Consider the following 22,171-nt stretch of genomic DNA (forward strand, 5'->3'; position numbering starts at 1 on the left):
AAAATATTTTGGCTTCTTCTCATAGCTACTTTTTATTGTCTAGAATCCTTTGTGACTCCTCTTCCCAAATCCTTTTTACAGAAGCAGATGCTTTTATAATTACACTCCTTGCCTGCTTAAAAAACAAAACAAAAAAAAGCTTCATGATGACTACATACCCCTTATCCTTGAAAGAATGCGTATTCTTGCATGGAAGATGGTATCTATTATCTGAAACAAATTAATTTTCACAGTAAAATTCAGAATTTATGTAGTAGTAGTGTTCTGCTTCCTGAGAGTTTTGCAAAATTGATCAGAGCTTGGGTCTTTTTTTTTTGCATAAAATCCATAAAAATAGCAGTTGCTTAGGCATTTACAGCTTTTCTAACCTGAGAAAGTTTTCAAACCAACACCAGAGGACAAAAAGTCAAGAAGATGATACCAAAACTGATCTGGCTAGTCAGGTGCTGTTAAGGGAGGTTTAGAGAGGCAAATGGTTAAAAATAAACTGGCGCAATACTCTCCCATACCAGATCACCTTTCCTTTTGGACTCTATCCTAGTTAAGCAGTATTGGAAGAGTGAGGTAGTCACACCAGATTAATTACTCAATAAATATTTACATTAGTCCTACTCTTTCCTTTTCTCTTTTTTCAGCAATCCAGTGTATGTTGTAAATTTTTTTCAAAACAGTTGGTCTTGTTTCAGTTGTTGAAAAGTTCTGTGTGAAATTATGATACTATATTAAGTGTTGATTTTCAGTGTTTCTAAGCATATTCTATAAAAATGTATCTCTGTTACAGACATGGCAAATATGTATACTCTACTTCGTGCTGTGTCAAGTGGTTTACCTCATATGATTCAGGAACTACAAAACCATATCCATGATGAGGGCCTTAGAGCAACCAGCAATCTTTCTCAGGAAAATGTGAGTTTCCTTAGGCAGCTGAAACTACTTATCTGATTAACATTCCTAATGAAACGTTTATCTTTTGCTTTTTAGTCCAGTCTGTTTCTTTAATTTTGTCTATATTAAATTGATTAGGAACTTTATGGATAAATTGTAGTTTCTAATCAGCGATCTTAGCTGTGCACCACATATCTATCCTGAGAGTTGATTGTTGTGATCTAACCGGAAGCAGCAACCACAGATGCGTAGTTTTCCTTGTTGTGTAATGCCATCATGCCAGGTTGGTCCTTCCCCTGTATGTATTTTTTTTGCCTAAGTTTCTTTAAGTCAGTGGCATTGGCTGTTTTGGTACCTCAGGAACCAATGATGTTAAGTTAGTTTAATTATGTTATTTGTAAAGGCCTGACATCCTGTGCTGATTTTGGTGTGGTGTTTTTGACTAATAGCTTCATGTAGTTTCATGTTTGCATGTGAATTTCTGAAAATACTGTAGCTGCTTAATTGTTCTACTAGAATGTTTTTGTTAAACTTTTTTCAATTCATATTTATTCAAATTATGCACCTCCATTTTTGTTTCATGCCTCTAGCATTGCTGCTGGTTTTTTTGTTTTTTAAAAGAGGGGTACCACCTGGAATTATATTTGAACATTTATGCTTCACTTTAGGATGGTGACTTTTGCCATCCAGTTTTAAGCTCTTAGAAAGTGTTTCTGTCTGTAAAAATACATAGCTGTGAGCTGTTGTAAATTCACCCTTCTGTTGACTGCCCAGGAGCATGTTTACCCTTCCCCACCTCCCATGTAAATCCTGGTAATGGCCCGAAGTATTTCGTAGTCTATTTTGCTTTCAAATTGTTAAGCTTACTTAGCTTATGCTTGAGACTAATAGGGTCTACGCAGGGAAATGAACGCAGAGCCATGAGGGTGATGAAAATTTACGTCATGTAGATAACTCAGAATGTGAAATATTTTTCTCCACTGCATGGATTAAGTTCTCTGTCGTGGAAGCACTGTTAAGGTGTGCCGTGGGGAGTCGCCTGACACAGCCGGTGCACTGCAGATTCACAGTCTGCACTACTGCCTGCTAGCTTGTCCGTGTAGAGGCTCCTTTTACTCACATCGGTAGTGGCTACACAAAATGTTACTCTGAAATAAGTGGCATACTGTAAATTGTGAACTGTCCTGCATAGGAAAGTCCAAAGAGTTTGTTCTGATTTTCTGTCTCCAGAGTCAATATGCAGGAAAAGAAACAGTTCATTTATTTCAGCAGTGCTTTTCCTCTTGATAGCTGTATTCACATGTTAGCATTAATACTTTTTGAAAGTGCTTTATGGTGTGATGGAAAAAATTAGGCAGCATGAGAGCAATACAGACTTTCAAATCTATACATTTGATAGCAGGACTATATATGTAACTATGGACATTTTATTTCTAAGGCATGCTTATGCACAGTAGTGTAACAGTATGACTTTGCAGAAGCAATCCTGTCTAAGACTTAATTGACTAGTCATTTTAATTTTTATCAGAAAGAATAATTAGAAAAACCTTTTTGACTAATGTAGATATAATTGTGTGTAGATAATGCTCCTTTTTTCAATAACTTGCCTTTTATATCATCTACCTTTTTTAGATGCCAACTCAGTTTGTGGAGTCAGTTTTGGAAGTACATAGTAAATTTGTTCAACTTATCAACACTGTTTTGAATGGTGATCAACACTTCATGAGTGCCCTTGACAAGGTAACTTTTACTAATGAAATAAGAAAAGAGTGGAAAAACAAAGTGCTGGACCCTGCTTCAGGCTCACCAAAGTTCATAGTGATAGAATTCTCATGCAATTTTTCTTGTTTTGAAATGCAACAGAACAAAAGAAAATCCTGTAACTTTAGTATTATTGAAAAAAATATGTACAGAGGAAACCACATTAATATTAAAAATTTTGCTAAAAGGAAGACCCTTCTTTCATCAAAAGTCGAAACACAAAGATGGAACTGACCCATTTAATGTAAATCTAAATGCAGATGAGAGAAATAGACTTACTGTGTTTTCTGGAAAGTTTGGCAACTCTTACATGGATTTAAACTTGAATTTAGTTTCTGCAATAATGGTTAAACTCTGGATGTTGATAGTGTTACTTACACAGCAGCTTTGTTTAGATTTTTTCAAATTGACTACAAAGGTTTCTGGAAACTTCTATTACTTCTTTCATTGGTCACCATAGCTAACTTTTTCCAGGAGAAAACTGCACTTGGAATTAAATAAGCCTGTTTAGGGAAAGAGGCTTGCTACACTTTTTTGTGAAAGGCAAAGCTGCTAAGGTATTTGAGTTAGCAGTTCTAATTGTTATAAATTTAATTTCTAATGATAATAATTTAATAATTTACTTCTGCATAACATGCCTGGACTCTTGTGGGATTCGGTGGCTCCACCTGAAAGAAAAAGTACATCTTATCTAATCCATCTGTAAACTTCCCGCTGTTTCATATATCTGTACCTTTTTTCTAAAAAGTGCATCTACTACTTTCCTATCTATAACTGCCTGCCATAGGATGCTTGCATATATTTCATTACCCTTTTGTGGTGTTCACAGTAGTTACAGTTCTTAGTTAGAGTCTTAGTCAAAGATTTAGATGAATTTCAGCAAAAGTTAATATGGAAAGACATAGTGATGAAGATATTAATAATAAAATTGATAGGTACTGATAGGTACCCTTCCTTTTTGTGATATTGAGAAAGTACCCTTTTTTTTTTTTTTTTTTTWKTWTTTTAAAAGCAAATGTTTATATCAGTGCCTAATACATTTCTGTCTTGATTGCAAGTAATGTCATTTACCAGCAGATGGGGTAATATGAGATCAATAACTATATTTGTTGGCACATAGCAATGTGCTTTTCCTTTGAATAATTCAGTTCTTTACTCCAACCATCTTTATTACAATAAATATTTAAAATCTTAGCCTGTTGTCATTTGTCATTTTTTTCAGGTCAAAATCAAAATTGCTACTGTTGCCTCCAGTATTATTACAAGGGATTATTTTAAGCTTCAAAGAGTTTCCCATTTCTTGTCAAATCATACATTCCTTTCTCATAGGGATTCTAGGGACCTGTTGTCAAATATTGGAATGTTGTTGAAGCATTGTAGAAAAGACTTGTTTTTCAGTTCTTCTTTATGAATATCTTTTCTGCATAGGTGCATTTGAGCTTCAATATTCATAATGTGGTATAGGAATTTAATGAAATATGTTTTCTGTTACACATACCAATTAAAATATTATTGAATTTCGAAGGCTAAATCCCCAAACAATTTAAACATAGTTTCTCCCAAAGGCAGTCAGCTAACCCCTTTCCACTGTAATTCCTAGAAACTATGGTCATGCAACATTTTTGGTTCAGTATTAATTTAAAATGTTGATTTAAACGTGATATGTTGTTTGGAGTACTAATCTTGATGATTATGATATCTTTGTCATGCAATTTCTAATTCCAAACTGCCATTAACTCCTTCCTTTTCTTTTTCCTCATATTCAGCCTTTCTTCAACTACTGCATTTTTGTACTACACAGCTTCTAGTTTCTACAAAATAGCTCTTAATAATATTTCTCCTCCTCTTTATTCTGTCAAAAAATTCAACAACCAAAAAAACTTTTCTTTCTTGCTGTGATGAGCACACCAAGTATGTTTTTTCAAGTCAAGATATATGCTGTTGATGTAAGATGGCACTGCTGTTCAAATCTGCTTTATCTACAATTATTCTCCAATTTATTTCCATTCATATTTTTGGACTATACATCTTGATGTATACTAAAATCCTCATTCTTTCACATTTAAGTGTCTAAGCAGAACTTAATTCTCTTTCTTGCTTCCTGTAATTAATTTCTGTTCCTGTACTTTTTTTCTCTTAATCTCAACTTTAAAACAATTAACACTCAAATTCACACTGAACAGTAATTCAGACCCTTTTGATTCTTTTTCTCTCTCTTTTTGTCTAGCTCAGTTGTATAGGGTTTTGGATGGTCTCTACCCTGAAAGCTTTTCGATTACTTTAAATTTCATAAAATAACAAGTTTTAACTCATTTACGTTTTCTTTGTCTTTGCTCTGTGTTCCCGTGTAGGCTCTGACATCAGTAGTTAACTATAGGGAACCCAAGTCGATCTGCAAAGCACCTGAGTTGGTAAGGGATGTACATTATTGTGGAATCTAATAATACTGTCTCAGAACTCCCAAATGAATTGGCCTAGTGACCATCAAATGAATATCCACTTCTCTTACTAAGTCACTCTCGGGTATATATTTCAGTAGTAGTAACTTAACCTGCACATGCATATTGTGAGTATGCAAAAAGTTTGTGCAGTTGTAATTTCTTAATATGGAATTTTTACATTCTGTAAGTACAGTTTGCATCTTTTACCTATGAATACAGCCCTTATAATATAGCAAGAGAATGTGAGCTATGTTATGCTTTAACTTTTGTGTAACAGTTTAGAGTACTTTGGCATACGTTTGTTCTCAAGCTTGACAAGTAGATTTGGGTTTGTTTTTTCTTTTTTTTTAACTTGAGCTGGCCAAGTACTGTGACAACTTGTTGAAGAAGTCAGCGAAAGGAATGACAGAGAATGAAGTAGAGGACAAACTTACTAGTTTCATTACTGTTTTCAAATACATTGATGACAAAGATGTATTCCAAAAGGTAACTTTTGATAGTCAGTAAATGATAAAATACTAAATTCGAAGTATACCTGAAGAATGTGGTTATGCTTTTTTAAAATTCTCATTTCTATTTTTTTATGCAGTTCTATGCCAGAATGTTGGCAAAAAGATTAATTCATGGTTTGTCTATGTCTATGGACTCCGAAGAAGCCATGATCAATAAACTAAAGGTAACGTATTCCTTTCTAATGCACAATTAGGTAACAGTAAACGTAAGAGTATGTCATGTTGAGAGGGTCCAGCAGAGGGTGCCCGAGATAACTTAGCAGTCTAGTTGCTGTTTCCAACAGCTGAAAGGAAAAACTAATTTCTTTGTAGTGTATGAGAGATGTATTGCCCAGTAGCACTTCAGCATTTGAGATTTTATGAGTTTTTGGATAGCTTTATCAAGTGAGTTCAAATAATCCATATTTCCATAGCCTGTCATAAAGCAGCTCTATCTTTCAGTTTCATAAAATAACACTGGTCATGTATGTCCATGTATAGAATTGAGATAAATCTGATAATTTTCATTTATAATGCTCGTTTTCCTTTGTAATTAATGTTCTCTATAAAGATTATGATAACTATTCTACTGACTGGATTTTTTTTTTAGTAGAAAATGTGCATAACTGATCTAGTGAGTACTGTTTTCACTATGAGATTTACTACAGTATTTCTTCGCAGCAAGCCTGTGGTTATGAATTTACCAGCAAGCTCCACCGAATGTATACAGACATGAGCGTCAGCGCTGATCTCAACAATAAATTCAACAACTTTATCAAAAACCAGGACACGATTATAGATTTGGGAATTAGTTTTCAGATATATGTTCTACAGGTACTAGTGTATGTTTTTTTTTTTTTTTACTATTGAGTTATCTGTACTTGATTCTTATGTTTTGATAACAAGTGAACAGTTTTTCTAACTATGAATACTTCTCATATGGAAATTGCCACCTCGTGATCACCGTGGAATAATTTGTTTTCCTAGTTTTTCTTTTTAAAATTGCCCCACTAGCACATTAACAATAGTGATATAAAATGCCTTGTTCCTTGTCTTGAATTAATGCCTCACTGAGACATGAGTAGAGAAACTTCTGGTCCAAACTGAATGTCTTATGACATCATTTACACTGTAGATATGTTCAAGAGGGTTATTTTTTCTTATTGTATATACTGTATGAAATGTGTACAAAAATATTAATGCTTTTATTTTTCCTGCTACCCTCAGGCTGGTGCATGGCCTCTAACTCAGGCTCCTTCTTCTACATTTGCAATTCCTCAGGAACTGGAAAAAAGTGTACAGATGGTAGGTTAGTAGGAGGTTTCTTGCAAACACCTGGGAAATGTAAAAGTATATCTTTAGAACTCCTAAAAAAAAAAAAAAAAATTCTAACAGAGAAAAACCTGAGCTGCTTCATTTTGTTTGTAAATCATGATTATCCAGCCTCCAGTTATATGAAATTTGAAAAGGTCACACAATTTTTGTGGGTGTATACATAGCTTTTCTTTATTTTTCACAACACTTCAATGCACAGGGATTGACGAGGGAGATACTAGTAAATGCAGTCAGATAGACTGGGTTGAATCTTAGCTTATATACTGATTCCTAATATTTAGTTAAAAGAAGATTTCGTTTCTAATTTTAAATCTTAAAAGATTTTAATAGCAGTTTAAAACTGAGATGTGGTTTTTTTGTCATGTATTTCTTAGGAGCCATTGAAAATTAAGCTTCATGCAAAACTTGCTTAAAGATATTTTTGAAAATTCTCAAAGCAGTAAAGTTTTCAATCCATATTCTGTGGATACTTTGGGATCAACAGAGGGTAATTGGCATTTGCTGCTCCTTGCGGGCTTGAAATAGGAATACTGTGTATTGTGCCTCAGCTGGAAAATTTGGGAGGACCTGCAAATCAAAGAAACTCAGACAGAGTTACATGCCTGACTTCACTGTTGCAGTATTTCAAAGGAGAAAACTTGTCTGAGTATCACCCAGCTATAATTAGTGTTCTAGATTATCCTGGTAACTTCCTGAGGAAACAGAATGTGATCTTAGGGAGTCTTTGACAAACTGACAGCTTTTGTCTGCACAGTACTGTCACATTTGGTTAGTTTACCTGTGAAGAGAGAGTTCCCTCAGGATTCTGACTTGAGCTTGGAAGGGGGGAAAAAAAAGTTGCAGCTGCACTCCTCAATGTGGGAGTACCTGTGCAATGGGACAAACTGCTAAACAGCTTTTTCAGTCTCTGATACTGCTGGAATTCCCTACAAATATGTATTTATTTGGATGGTATAGAAATATATTCTTTCACACTACTTAAACTTACAGAAGAAGAAACACCTGTTTTTTTAAGAGGTCAAAAGTCACCCTTTTAGTATTTTCCTTCTCTCAGTGTTAACCCCAGTTGCCAGACCAAATCAGAGTGAGCAAAATTGACCTATGGCATTGGGTGCAGGGTGGTTTGGTCCAGTTTCAAGAAAAGATTCTCTGAATCTGCTTAAGTATTTCTCATTGCCAAAAACTATTTAGACCTTAAATTGGGATTAATCTGCAAGCCACAGTTTCATGTTTCTTTCAGATAGAAAACATGAGGACAAAATTTCTGGATTTTTTCTGAAAAAAATACTAGCATTTACCAGGCACTAGCTGATATATGCCATCTGATTTGTCCCTTTTGGCTAACATGATGATAGACTTAGATGAGGGTCAGACTTATAATTTAAATTTCAAGTATTTTCAAAGGACATCCAAGAGAATGCCATAGCTACTAAAATCCCCATTTTTATATTTCTCCTTATAAGCAAAATGGTCAGACTCTTATATTACACGTGTTGTTAAAACGTAAGCTGATTTTTACAAGCCTTGCCATAAACTTTCATTTTAGCCTTTGGAGAATTTTCTTCTCCTTCCTGTTAGAGTAACTTTTCTCCTTCAAGCTGTTTAGCCCATAGAAGAAGAAAGATGGAAGCCATAGCCTTTAAAGTTTTTTGTTTTTTATTTAAACATTCTGGATTATATTTAATTATTCCTAAAAATTCATCACTTCTGTTCTTTTCCTAGGTCTCTTTCTTATTCTCTGTGTACTGCTTGCTAACTTTCAGGAGTGGCAGGACCAGTGGATTGCATATAATAGGAGAACAGGATAATTTTGCTTCTTCTTTCTAAATCTGATTTTTCTTTATCACAAGCCATTATGTCCTTCCTTCTCTTATTCTCTGTGGATGGAAATGACAGTTAAATGTGGATGTTTAAGCATTGAAAGAATCTTCCAGGAATCTCATGCCAAGGGTTTTCTGTCTCTTTTACCATAGCCAGGCTTGTGCTCCTTAGTGCCAAATTTCAGACTGAATGGCTGATTTCCACTTGCACAAGGACAAGGAACAAAACTATCCCATGTTTCTGGAATATGATGGGGATTTTACATTTTTAAAGCCCTTTTCCTGCTCAGAAGTAAATGTTTTTATACTCTTGTTTGGCTAGATATTTGCATGTCTTTGTATACTTTAAATATCAGGAAAAAATACTTTCTGCAGTGATTGATATAGCAGTCTTCATAAGGGCTGGAAGTGCATGTAAAAAGAAAAAAAAAAGAAGAAATTAACATTACTATTAATGCTGTTTTTACATGTAAGATTTTTAAAGTATTGATTTTGAGCAGATGTTTCAGTTGTTAGGTGTCAGTTAACACAACTTTGTAACATTATTTTCTAAATTAGAAATGTGTACTGCTCTCTGAAAACAGGTTTTGGAAGGTTTCAAGGTTTTGGAAGTTTGACAGCAAAAATTTGAGGCTCTGTAGTCACTTCTTAATTCTGAAATCTTAGCAAACCTGGTAGTTGTGTCTAGCCAGAAACTCAAACAGGAGGGCTGACAAAATCTGTGCCTACTTTCGGCCTTGCTTTTTTGAAATTCCCTATAAAAATATGTTGAGGAATGCAAGATGAGATGCTTGCATGATTTACATGGTGGTAGTTCTGTTCAGATTTTACAAAATAATAGAGAATGGGGTTAAAAATTATGTCATTCTTTTCATGGCTTTGATAAGAATGGGTCTACTTGTAATAGCATTACATAGATGATCAATAAAAACAAAACATCTGCAATATATAGGAAGTTTGTAACCTAAGCAGTGGAGAGGAAAAAGGAGAAACTAGATTGCAGTTTTCTTTTCCATCTAGGAAAAAAAGCTAGCAATACCAAACTAGCGTCTACTTATATTTGTAATAATTTTTCTCGCAGTTATGCAGAACTTAGATGTTAGCTATGGCCCTTTACTCCAATAAAATTAGAAATATATCTTACAGAAACTGTTTTAGTAAAAATCTGTTTACTAAGATATATAAATGAATTGAACTTGGGTTTGTTAGGTGCTTATAAATGGGAATTAAAAAATGTTTGTATATCTGTTTCAAAAAGAGATTCAAGAAATTGAGATTATATTTCAAATTTTTTCTGAATTTCTAATCTTCAGTAACATTTAGATGTTTTTGACTTGTTCCAAAAACCAACGATTCCTGAGACTAGATTGTTAAACAAAAATTGGCTACTCCTGTGATCTGCAATTCCTCCTCTGAATTAATTTTTTAAGCATCCCTGGAGAGTCTTTGAAATAATTGGAATGCTGCTGAGGTGAACTGCAGCTAAAGAAATGGCAGAAGGACCTCGCAGTAGTGTTTCTGTCCAATGTTAAAAATCCTACTGTTATAATCAAAGTGTAAATAATAAGAATCCAGAGGACACGTTGTTTAACAGCATTGCATTATCTCCTATTTTATAGCTGTACATGTTGGCCTGCAGAAGAGAAGCATAAGTGCTGTTTGATTATTGCCAGTTAGTTGTTTGTATGCAAAATCATCTTGTGTATCGTTGTCATCTAGTCCTAAAAGAGATGATTGACTGTATCCTGCAGTTATTGAGCCTTCAATACTGTGAACAGTTTGAACCAGTATATTCTTTCTGTCACTCTTCCCCATAAATTTTTATTACTGTATAAAGATAGAGCTTCCTGATTTCAGAAATCAGAAATACTTTCTCAGAGGTAGAAGGCTAGAAGAGCTATTTAGTTTTTTAAAATGTGATGTGTGGCAGAGATTTCTTACACAGGCAGGGAAAGTTGGATGGGGAACATGAGGTGTTTAATGGGTGAAGTGAGAGAGGACATTTGGTTCGTGTATGACATCATAGTCCTTTTCTTGGAAGTGAATGTACATCCATACATTTCATTATTGTGACTACTGTAACTACATATTTTCATTGTGTGTAGCTGACTGTGGGAAATGCCTGGGACCTAAAAGCTTACATTTTGTGAAGGATGTTTTGGGGGGAAAAAAAAGGAAAATGGATTTTCTGAATTGACTTTAATCAGTTTTATCAATTTTAGGGAGTCAAAACCATGGAATATAGGATTGATTTCACCAAAGGGAAAAAAATAAAAGTACATTTTTTTATAGAATTGGAAGCAACGAAATAATAAAAGCTAACAAGATTATGATTATTAAAAACGCTAGATGTTCTTTTGGATTTGGTATAGTTGATGTTCTTTGGAACACTGTTTAGCAACAGTATTTTACACTCTGAGGGTATGAATATCTCAACAATTTTTCTGATTTAGTTATCAAGTAATATGTTAATATTAACACATTCAAGTATTTCAGTAAATATTTAAGTCATTCATCTTCCACCTTCTAAAGGAAGATGCTATCGTGAACTGGTTTGGAATATCTATCTAAAATAGTGAACACAAAGTTAGTGTTTCTTCACTGAGATGGTAGTGTAATAATATTATAAATAGTTATACATGTGATTAATGGAAGTTAATTTTGTTTTGCAGTTTGAATTATTTTACAGTCAGCATTTTAGTGGAAGGAAGCTTACATGGTTACATTATCTTTGTACAGGTAAAAATAAGTGCTTCACTAAACTTTCTCTGCAAGACTGACGATTATTTGTTAAACTCCTTTCAGACAGACTTTGCAGTCGGAACGTTATGTTGCATGTAAAGTCAAATGACTTATTTTACATCATAAATTAATAGTTGCTGGGAATTTCTAAATTTATGTTTTATAAACTTGCATATGTTATCTGTGACATATTAAATCCAGGTAAAATTAGAGTTGTGCGTTCTTAACTTCAGAAAGGCACTGCAGAACTGCTAACTTGATACCAGTTGCCAAGGAATTGTTTCTGGAGTATCAGATGTCTTTGGATGTCCCTTAGCTCACTATTAAATAATTTTTAAGTAATGGTATACTAGTTTACCTAGATATGTGAGTATTTAAGTTAATATTATATGTTCATAGTTTACTTAGGTATTTAAGTAACTACATGTGTTTTATATATAGCTCTCTCTGTGTATAACATATAGATAATATTTCTTATATACTTTATACATACACATATAAAAGCTATGTATGTATATAGCTCTATATGTATGTATATACCTATATAAAAGCTATATGTGTGTGTATATAGAGTATATAACTAAAGATACATAAAGTTTTGGGCTAATTTAATAAATATCAGTCTTCCATATTTTATTTCAAATTCTTTCTATATCAGGCTTTAATGACTGAGTACCACAACACATTACATGGAGGTGAAAACCAGAACACAACAGTATATTGTAATGAAACTTTAGTTGTGACAACAGAAAATTGCCATTAACTCATGCTCATCTTCAAACAAAAGATCTGCTTTCAGGCAGATTTCTTCTGGGCTTTTTTTTTTTTTTTTTTAATTTCAGGAGAATTTAAGAAACTAAGAACACTGTGAACATTTTTTTTTTTTAATGGAGAAGTTTTTTATTTTGTTTGGTTTTAATTCCTTTCTTGGAGAAGCTTTTTTGTAAGCTTTCATTAATTGAAGTTTTTGCATTGCAATGCACTGAGGCTATTTGGAATGTCCTTTTATCATTACTATTAAATTATGTTGCATTATTCAAATTCAGCACTGCAGATTTTATTTTCCTTGGAAACACTGCAGTTCTAACATTCATGATTGATCAGAGTTCTTTTTGTGGCAAACCCCATTCTCTATGTGTATTTTCACAGCACTGGTTTTCATGTTTCCATGTGAAGTGTTAAATACTAGGTGTGAATTTAATATCTGGAATTACGTGTATATAGGACCTCTATGAGTAGCTCTAGTAGCTAGGCTTCAGATGACTTTTCAGCACATTCTGTTAGTTTATAAAATACTTCTTTTATCATTACAGGTGAAGTAAAAATGAATTATTTGTGCAAACCTTATGTAGCCATGGTCACAACATACCAAATGGCAGTGTTACTTGCCTTCAACAACAGTGAAACTGTCAGTTACAAGGAGCTTCAGGATAGTACGCAAATGAATGAGAAGGAACTGACAAAAACCATCAAATCCTTGCTTGATGTCAAAATGATCAACCATGACTCAGACAAGGTAGGTAGTAATGATGTAAAAATGTTTTAATTTTTTTGGTCATGTTGTGATTCTACTATTTGTTGAGGGCTTTTTTAATATAAAAGAATCCACTGTTCGCTTTTTTGAATTGTATTATTGACCTTTGTGAACCGTTATAAATCTGTATTCATAAGGAAAAATGGAACAAGCAGACTTTTTTTTTAATTTTTAATTTTCCTGTATAGCAGGGTCTGCTAAAAAGGTAATAATTCTAGGATTGTTTATTGTTTCTGTGGAATTTCATCCATATGGCCTTAGACTCAGTGTTGTTGGAGGGGAATACACTGTAAATACACTTTGAAAGTTATACTGGATCACAGGAAGGAACCTGAGCAATGAATCAAAAGTCTTAAAGAGATTCTTAAAGTAAAGTTGTGGGGTTAAGAGACTGGAAGTAATGGCAACGTGCTCTTTCTTGCTACACATTACAGGAGAAAGGGGAGGAGGAAAGGAGAAATTTGGGGTTGTTTGTGTGGATTTTTGCTGTGTTTTGCCTAACTCTGTCATTCCGTGAGTTTCATGGAATTCCAGTAATAGCTGAGCTATGTCTATGGGTTCTGTGTCTGACTCTGCCTCAGACTGTATGGCCTGTGTGGCCTACGTCAAACCACATAACCTTTTTTTTACCCTGTAAAGTGAAAGACACAGATGTCTGTTATGTAAAAAAAACACTATAGAAATGCTCATGATTGCCATAAAAAGCTTAGGATATGCTTCCAGCTAGTCAAGAAAGCTTAAGTTATTCAGACGGTATCAGGCAGAAGAAACTGAGATAAGCTGTTCACATGGCTTACAAGAAGAAATCCAAAGCTGCTCTGATAGCTGCTTTTTTTTTTTAACCAGGAAAATATTAGAGAATGGAAAGTGAGATCACAAGGAAGATCTGATGCTTGGCTGAAGCATAGGACATGCTTCCAATATCTAGAAATGAGCTCAGGTTGGAACAGGGGCTGGGAAGATGTCTGTTAAACCATGGGTGAAATATAACACTGGGAGCTATTACAGAAAACAATGAGATTTTTCATAATCATAGAAAGTTGCCCGTTATTTAAAGGATTTACATCTATTTATATCTCTTGTAAAGGTTTGCCCAGTTTCTTTAAACATAAGTCATTCAAAGAGTAAATGTCATAGCTTTCCAACCTTTTTACCTTTTAATGTTTACTACTGCATTTTCTGGTCCTTTAACTTCCAGGCTATTGTATTCAGTCATCTCTGCTAATTTTTTCTTTTTTTTCCCTCTACTTCATCCAGCAGTGTGAAAGCTGATCTATACACAGTCTATCAGCTAACTTATTGGATAAGCCAGTGAGCTTAAGTGGCTTAAGCAGTAAAATTAAATATTTTTTTTACTTGTATCAGAGCCATGCAGCAAAGTATAATGTATTACACGCTGTACTTTGCTTTTGCTTAAAAACATGAAAATCTTTTGACAAAATCTTTACTGGTTTATTAGAATCATAATTTTCTAGTTCATGTGCAGCACCTAMGTAATTTATTTTGGTTTCTATTCAGCTGTATAAGCACAATAGTGCTAAAATATGATGATTTATATTTTTTTCTAGCTTTTCATCTCTGCCCTTTCATGTTAAATTTTCTGTACTATGCCTGAATATTACAAAATATTCTAATAAGGTATATTTGTTGTAGAATATAAAATTAATATTGTTTTTGGTATATTTTTAGATAAATATTGACTGTGTTTGCTAAAGTATTTGCATGGTTTGGCAAGATTCCAGTCTAAGAAGCCTAGTAGCTTTATTCTGCTGAAAATCGGTGATACTTGTACAGATTCTTGCCTGGAATCTGCAAAGATCAGCCAGGTCATTTTTTTAGTTGAATGTAAAGGTGATTGGACTGTAGTGAATAGTTACCGTTTACTGAAAGAAGTGGACTTTTACAAGAAGTGTGAAAAAATTAAGCTTTTGATGAGAAAGAAATATACAGATGATGTGGAATTGTAGAACCTGTGTTTGGCCAGCTATTTTTGCCTACAACATAACAAAAAGTGTAGATGTTTTTCCTTCACTTCTTGAAGTTAACATTAGAAATAGTTGTGAAAGTAACAGCTCTCTCTTGAGGTTCTGCATAAATAAATGCAAATCCCACTCTCTCTGCACGGTGAAAATGAGTTTAAATGGAGAGTTTTTGCAACTAAAATAAGTTGTTAAAGTATGAAACAGAAATTGTTGTAATATTATTGATTTGTTGACAGTATTCATGTATGTCAGAGTTCTTCTTAGTGTTTTCTAACATAGACTGGGTTTCTAGGTTGATTATACTGTCGCTTAAAAAATTGACCTGGTTCAAGTGGCTCCCTAGAATTTCCAGATACAAATCTGCTGAAATTGTATGTACGCGAGCCTCTAACTGTCATTTTTTGAAGTAAATTGTTATCTTGGCAAATCCTGGTTGCTTATTCTTTTTTTGGTTCCATTGCTGTTTTTTTTAAAAAAGGTTTCTTTATTGCAGGAAGATATAGAAGCAGAGTCTACATTTTCATTAAATATGAACTTCAGCAGTAAACGAACAAAATTTAAAATTACTACATCAATGCAGAAAGACACGCCACAGGCAAGTATTCTTTGGCATTTGTAGCTTAAACGGTTTTGGAAACTTATTTTTGTATTAGTTTGGTGTAAACAGATGTAAGAGTCTCTGTGCAAGATTTACATGACTGTAAGGAAATTGCTCAATTAAATTTAAAAACTGAAGCATCGCAAAGTTGTTTTTTGGTGGGTTTTTTGTTTTTTTTTGGTTGGTTGGTTGGTTTTTGTAGTACCCGAAATGTAAATGCATTGGCAGGAAAAAATGGGATAGGGAATCAATAGGAAGAAAAAGATAAATAAGAGCTGTTCCTCTTAAACCAAATGAGTTTGACATTTAGCATTTTTTATCTAATAAGAATTCTTTTTTTTTTCATTAGTGTATGTATAAGCAAGTTATTCCATGAGCAGCAGCACCAATCAACTCTGTTTTCATATGGTTTACGTCCTTTGTCAGCTAAACTCTAATGTCAGAAATCCCCATTCCCTCTACAATCTCCTGAGACACAGGTTTTTGTACAAGAGGCAGGAAACATGTACGCTGCCCAATTCAGTACATTATAGTAAGTCCTGCCTGCCTTTCTCTTCAGTGAAAGTGCTGGTTTGGATGTCTCTCTCCAACCCACCTCCTGACTTGCATGAAACCTGTAGAAAATTATTTTTGGGGGGATCTCTTCCCTCTTTTAAATCTGGCTAAAAAATGGCCAATGATATCCAAATTACTAGGAGAGAACTGACAATCAGAAAGACAATATGATCCTCAAACTGTTTTTTTTTCCTCAAAAAAAACAGGTTGTAGGCACACAAGGTTTGTATTAGAACTGAATAGCCTTTCAAGGGCTTTGGTTGTTGAAACCTTTTTATAATATTGTTTCAGAGATCTGCATCAGAATAAATCTTTTCTTTATTGCTGCTTAGGAAAGAGAGGAATCATGCATCAAGATTGAAGTTTTAAAATAATTATTTTCACAGTGCACTTTCTTTCAAAGGAACCTGACTTCTCTAAAAATTTTCATTAACATCTTGTGCTTTAGTGGAAGTTAGTTGTTTCAGCACTTTTCCCTTACCTTAAGTCAGTATTGAAGTGTAGAACTTAATCTGAACTAAATTTTGGAAGCATGATTCTGCATTCTGTACTTCAGTACTTCTGTAATTTGTTCTCTTAATTTTGCCAGTTGGTGGTTTGGAGAGGAGTGGATGAAATTTAAAAAAATATGTATAACTGTGTAACAAAAAATATATATGCTATATATATATATATATATATATATATTCTAGAAAAAAATATACTGTAGATAGTTTCACATCCGTGAAAGAAAAGGGGAGCCATAGGAAATCTTACAATTAGCCAGTACTGCACAAATGAAAATCTAATACGATTTTAGATTGTAGTTTATTTAGATCAGGCTCACTTTCTGTGCAATCTGACCTTAACACCAGTATAGCTACCACAAAACACAGCAATGCACTAAGATATCCTTTGACTGAAACAATTGCTAAACATTTTCTTATAGTATTCCTCTTCCCAGTTGTAGGCTTAACAGGGATAAGAGGTCTGAACTGAATACCTCACAACAACTCATTTCTAACTCTGACTATGTTAAGTCAGACTAAAGTATAACAATCTTGAGTTTGCTTTCTGTTTGGCCTTCATGTTCCCCTACTGCTGCAGCAAAATGCAAATTTGCAGGAAATGAGTTTTGGCCTATTTTAATATTTTTCTACATCCTTCTAATTCAGTCTGGTGTTCTTGATTTAGGAAAGTGTTTTGCCTGAAACTGTACCTCACCTAGATTTTATTATTAATTGATTGCTTTTAATAAAATAAAAAGTATAGATTAAAGATACTATTATAAAGTGTTTTTTTATATTACTATATTTGAAGCATTGCTGTTCTTCTTGTATTGCAGGAGATGGAGCAGACCAGAAGTGCTGTAGATGAAGATAGAAAAATGTATCTTCAAGCTGCTATAGTCCGTATCATGAAAGCACGTAAAGTGTTGCGACATAATGCCCTTATTCAGGAGGTAAGATAAAATTCTCTTCTGAAGTGTGATTTGATGAAAAGCTTCAGGATGGCTGCATAAAAGACCTGACTGCAAAACTGTGCAGTGTCCATGTCAAAACGAGTACTTGAGTGAAATTAGTGAGAATTTCACCGGACTGTACTTCGGACTATAGGACTGGAACGCTTAGCTGTAATTAATCAATCATGTAAATATATCTTAGTGCTCAAGCATTAAGGCCTAAGTGTTGCTGTGCTTACTCTTTCCCATTGGTTGGTTCTATGCCTGCAGAGGTCCTATCCTATAAGAATTGTTAAGCCAGAGCCATAGGTGCAACTGAAGACCCCTGAGTCTGGATGTTCTAGGTATGGAATTTCCACAGAAGCACATACCCAGTTTTGCGTTCTTATCATAAAGCTGGATTTCATTTTACTTCTTGGCTTACATTTTAAAAGTGGTGTGAGTATATAGACATGCATCTCTTACTCTCTATTTGCCTTTAAGCAGAAAAGTTGTCTAGATTCTCTAGATTTAGGATTTGCAAACTGTCACAGACTGACTGGGAAGGAGGTGCTGTTTCATTTGTTTTTCTCCGCCTTTCCCATCTGTGCCTGCCTTACAGCTTTCCATGTTCCAAGTCCTTATCCTAACCTTTGTTTATGCCTTAGATACCCAACCAGTTCCCAGATTTAGTTTTCTCAGCCTTGCAAGGCATTCGCTCTTCAGTCTAATTAATTCTGTGCATCTCCTGAGCCTTTCCAAATAGCCCTTTCTTAGAGCAGACAGATGAGGGAGGGAATTCCTGCTCTGTTGGGCCATTTTGAGCATGGAGGTGGAGTGGTACTCACTCATTCTGAGACCTTCTATAGGCTTTCTGTCCTGTGGTGATGGAGGAGACTGTCTACCACACCCACCCATTAATTTATATTTTATTTCCTAGACAAAATAAGTAGCTACAGAGAGCTTGTAAGTCCAGAGCTTTTGTATTGACTGGTAATGTGAAACATCTTAGAAGTTTTGGATCTTGAAATAGTCCTTGTACACAAATGCTGTCAAAGTGAGCTTAATTTTAAAAATCTGATTTTGAACATCTGAAAGGTAAGGCAGCATAGATGCTGATTTTTTTCTCAAAATCTGGGGTTCTTTGCTCCTGTGTTACTTAAATTCAGGTCATTGCAAATAAATCCTGTAGGATTTTTCAGTTAAAACTGGAAAGCGGTAAGCAAGCCCTTGTTTCATCGTTGAAAATAGTTTATTTTCTCTGTACTCTCAACTTTTTAGAAAAGATTTTCAAAGTGTGCTTTTCTTGAGGCCAGTTTAAGTGGTGGAATAGATTACAAATCTTGAGAACTTAGAAACAAAAAATCCTTTTGGGTTCCTTTTTCCGTTGTCTAATTCAAGAGGCTCTAACTGAGATGCCTCTACTGCATTTTGTTCTTGCAATGCTCTTGCAGAGTAGAACAGTCTATTAACACCTGGAACTTTTTCAAAGTTTGCAGGAAAAGTGGATATTTTGATTGCTAATCAGTTAAAAACTTAAGTAACAACACATGAAGAGCACAGAATAAGGTTGGTGCTCCATTTATCTATCGTCAGCCACATCAACCTGCATCAGTTTTTACCTTAGCTTTTATGTAAATTTGACACTTACGAAATAGTATCCTTAATCACTTAGTCTTTAGCTCTCAATTTTGAATACTAGTTATACCCTCAGTGGATCTGAGCATTTGAAACTGGAGGTTAGGCTTCTAAATAATTGATATCTGTGCTGCAGTATGGTGCAGGGACTTGTTCTAGCCTCAAATGAGCAATTGTGGGACCTCAGGCAATGAGGTGAAGCAGTACAAAAATCCATTGGGGCTAAGTTTTCCTGTGTTTTGCAGTCTGAATTAATCTGTGCAAATCTCCATGCTGCCTCAGCTAAACTGCTATTGGGACCTGAGCTAGATTCTTTAAAATTTGCTAGGTATCTTTTCTACAGTCTGTAATATAGATCTACTTTTAGGCCAGGTAGATCTACCTATTGCCAGGTTGTAGAGCAAATAGCTGGGAGACAGGTTATGTATGCTTAATGGTTAAACACAAAGATGAAAAATCTCATGGCAAGCAGAAATTTTACCTAATTGCATCTGCACTGAGCTCGGTAACTTGTTTTGGTTCACAACATATGAATAAGGCCAGCTTGCCAGGTGGTTCTGAGTTGCTGGACATGCTCAGTTTTCTCACTAGACAGACTTTGATTAAATAATAAATAACCATCACAGCTGTTAAACTTTTAGAATAAGTATAACTTCTTGACTGTCCAACTTCGAATATTTTTTTTCCTGCCAGCCTTCCAGTAAGATTTGATTTACTGTCGAGCATTTCTATTTCCTATAACATTCATTTGTGATATTTTTACTAATTATGTTGGCATATTTACTTAGTTCTTGTAGCTTTTATCATAATGTTTGAATATTTATAAATAGGGTATTCATTTAAAGTTTCTGTTCTGACTTTTTGAGGAGTAAGAATGAATCTCTGGAAAGAAAATGTTTACTATGAATAGTTAATGATACTTGCTTGCCTCATTAAAATCTTTTTTTCTGAGGTCTGAAGGTAGGATTATACTGTTAGAAATATGATCAAAATATTCTTGAGCTATCTTTAATGTAGTTAGCTCTGATTCTAAAAAGTCGACTGCAAAACCACACATTTCGCTTAGGCTGAGGTGCCCCTAGAAAATACTCAAGGTCCTGGATAGGCCTGCATATGTCATTATGGAGTCTTTGCTGAACTGTTAATTTTATTAGATACCATAACTCATGCCACAGCCTCTTGCAGGAGGCTTTTACCTTAACATGAATAAGGTCAGTGGGGATGGTCAAGAGGAAAGGACAATCCACTCATTCCCAGAAAGCTTTCTGTTCTAAACATGAGATATTTCTATCCATCCTTCTTATTTATATCTGCTTTTGTTAGAAAAAGGAAAAACTGCCTCTACAAAATTACAGCTTTCTATCTGTCCGTCCTGAATAAACACATGAGTTATTGGTGATGGCAAGCAGTTTCAGTGTAGGGCTGAAGTTATGTGAAATCTCAGCTGACCTAATAGCTTCTTAGCACCAGGGGAAAAAATCTTTCCCCCTTGCCCTTCTTCTGGCTGTGCACTTTCTTCTCATTTGTGCTGCTGTGGAACTTGTCGGACCCTTGGCTGCTAGCCCAACAAAACGCTCTTTTGGGGGCTTTTGGATTTTTTGCTGAGGTAATAATCTATTTGGTGAGTTCAGCTGGCTCATAGAGGGCTGCAGCAAGCAATAGAGCTGGGACAAAGTCAGCCATGAAAAGCTGTAAAGAAAACAGGAAATCCAGCTGAAATAAAGATCTTTTTTTTACAGGAAAATAAATGAGAAACTCCATGCAAAATATACTATGATACTTAAGTAGTTATATCTTTTGTTTGCCTCACTTTCCAATGCTAGGAAATAGAGAGGGCAAAGTAATGGGGGTTTTTTGCTGCATGTTGACTGCAAGAGTAAAATTTGAAAAATTGTCCAATTTTATAGTTTTACATATTCTTTTGCTAACCACCATTTCCTTCACTTTTGTAAAAGTGAGAATGGTCAAGACTATTTCATATGTATTAAAACACACCTAAGGTATTGCTCGCAGCTGCAGTATCTTTCATAATGCATATAAAGTTGTGGTTTTTAACCATAATTTAATTTTTACCGTATCTATTGCAAAATTCCAGTATAGGCAGGGGAAGTGGCCGAACATAGTCTGACCAAATCGCAGGGCTGTCTTCAGTAACTGAAAGGAGAGAGGTTTATCCCGCTTGTCTCCAGTGGTATAGGGAGAGAGGGCAGTGGTGGGGGGAGACTCCATTTACAGCTTTGCAGAGAGCTGAGCAGGCCGGTGCCGTCCAAGGCCAGGTACAGAGCACCGCGGGGCTGCAACATCGTGGACAAAGAACAGCAAAGTCTAGCTCCCATCTCTCATCCTGGCAACTGTACCAGCAGGGAAGTAGTGCAGCTTCACTAAAAGATTACTTAAGGGCTAGGCTCTTTTGGGGCTGTCTTTTAGATGACATTTTTGATCACAAAGCTTTTTATCAAATCTCCTGAAAATAAATCAGGGTTTTTTTATAAATTTAATTGTGCTTAGTGTGGTAGTCTCTGAGGATAAGCTGCCTTTTTAATATATTTAAATTGTTTAAATTTTTAATTAAGTATATTTAAGTGTTTCATTTGAGAGTGAATAAGATCTTATTACAACATCCTAGTCAGATTTTTTGGTATTTTGCTATTTGCCTGCTTACATGTTTGTCTTCTAAACCCAGTGACAGTTTCTAATGCTACAAAGAAAACACAGGTTTTACAAATCTTTATTATTAAAATATCTGCTCTAACTTTTGGTGATAAGAAAATTGGTGATGCATGAGAGGAAAATCATGTTCAGCTTTAGAGGTAGTTTTGGAAAATACAGTCAACTGAATTTAACCATTTATAATTGTATAAACTACTATGAAATTCAAGAATTCTTCTGATGTTAATAGCAGTTTTAACTGGAAATTAATTCAAAGAAAATTTGGAAGCCCGCAATTTAAATATTCCAGAACAACAAAA

At 34.6% G+C, this 22,171-nt stretch overlaps 1 protein-coding gene across 4 annotated transcripts in view; it reads left to right on the top strand.

Moving 5' to 3' along the window:
* CUL2 (cullin 2) overlaps positions 1–22,171 on the top strand; it is a 54,122-nt gene that overhangs the window by 30,880 nt on the left and 1,071 nt on the right. For 2 of the 4 annotated variants that reach the window (XM_026068524.1, XM_026068525.1), the window contains 11 exons: positions 782–906; positions 2,518–2,625; positions 4,998–5,057; positions 5,445–5,573; positions 5,677–5,763; positions 6,260–6,412; positions 6,806–6,883; positions 11,406–11,472; positions 12,789–12,991; positions 15,485–15,586; positions 17,469–17,585. In XM_026068524.1, coding sequence (XP_025924309.1) covers positions 782–906; positions 2,518–2,625; positions 4,998–5,057; positions 5,445–5,573; positions 5,677–5,763; positions 6,260–6,412; positions 6,806–6,883; positions 11,406–11,472; positions 12,789–12,991; positions 15,485–15,586; positions 17,469–17,585 — 1,229 coding nt within the window. Of the gene's footprint in view, positions 1–781; positions 907–2,517; positions 2,626–4,997; positions 5,058–5,444; positions 5,574–5,676; positions 5,764–6,259; positions 6,413–6,805; positions 6,884–11,405; positions 11,473–12,788; positions 12,992–13,855; positions 13,997–15,484; positions 15,587–17,468; positions 17,586–22,171 lie in introns of those variants that run through there. The other 2 variants (XM_026068526.1, XM_026068527.1) reach the window with 2 other exon arrangements.

This window comes from Apteryx rowi, unplaced genomic scaffold (genome assembly GCF_003343035.1).
Source record: "Apteryx rowi isolate R43461 unplaced genomic scaffold, aptRow1 scaffold_274, whole genome shotgun sequence".
Taxonomy (NCBI): Eukaryota; Metazoa; Chordata; class Aves; order Apterygiformes; family Apterygidae; genus Apteryx; species Apteryx rowi.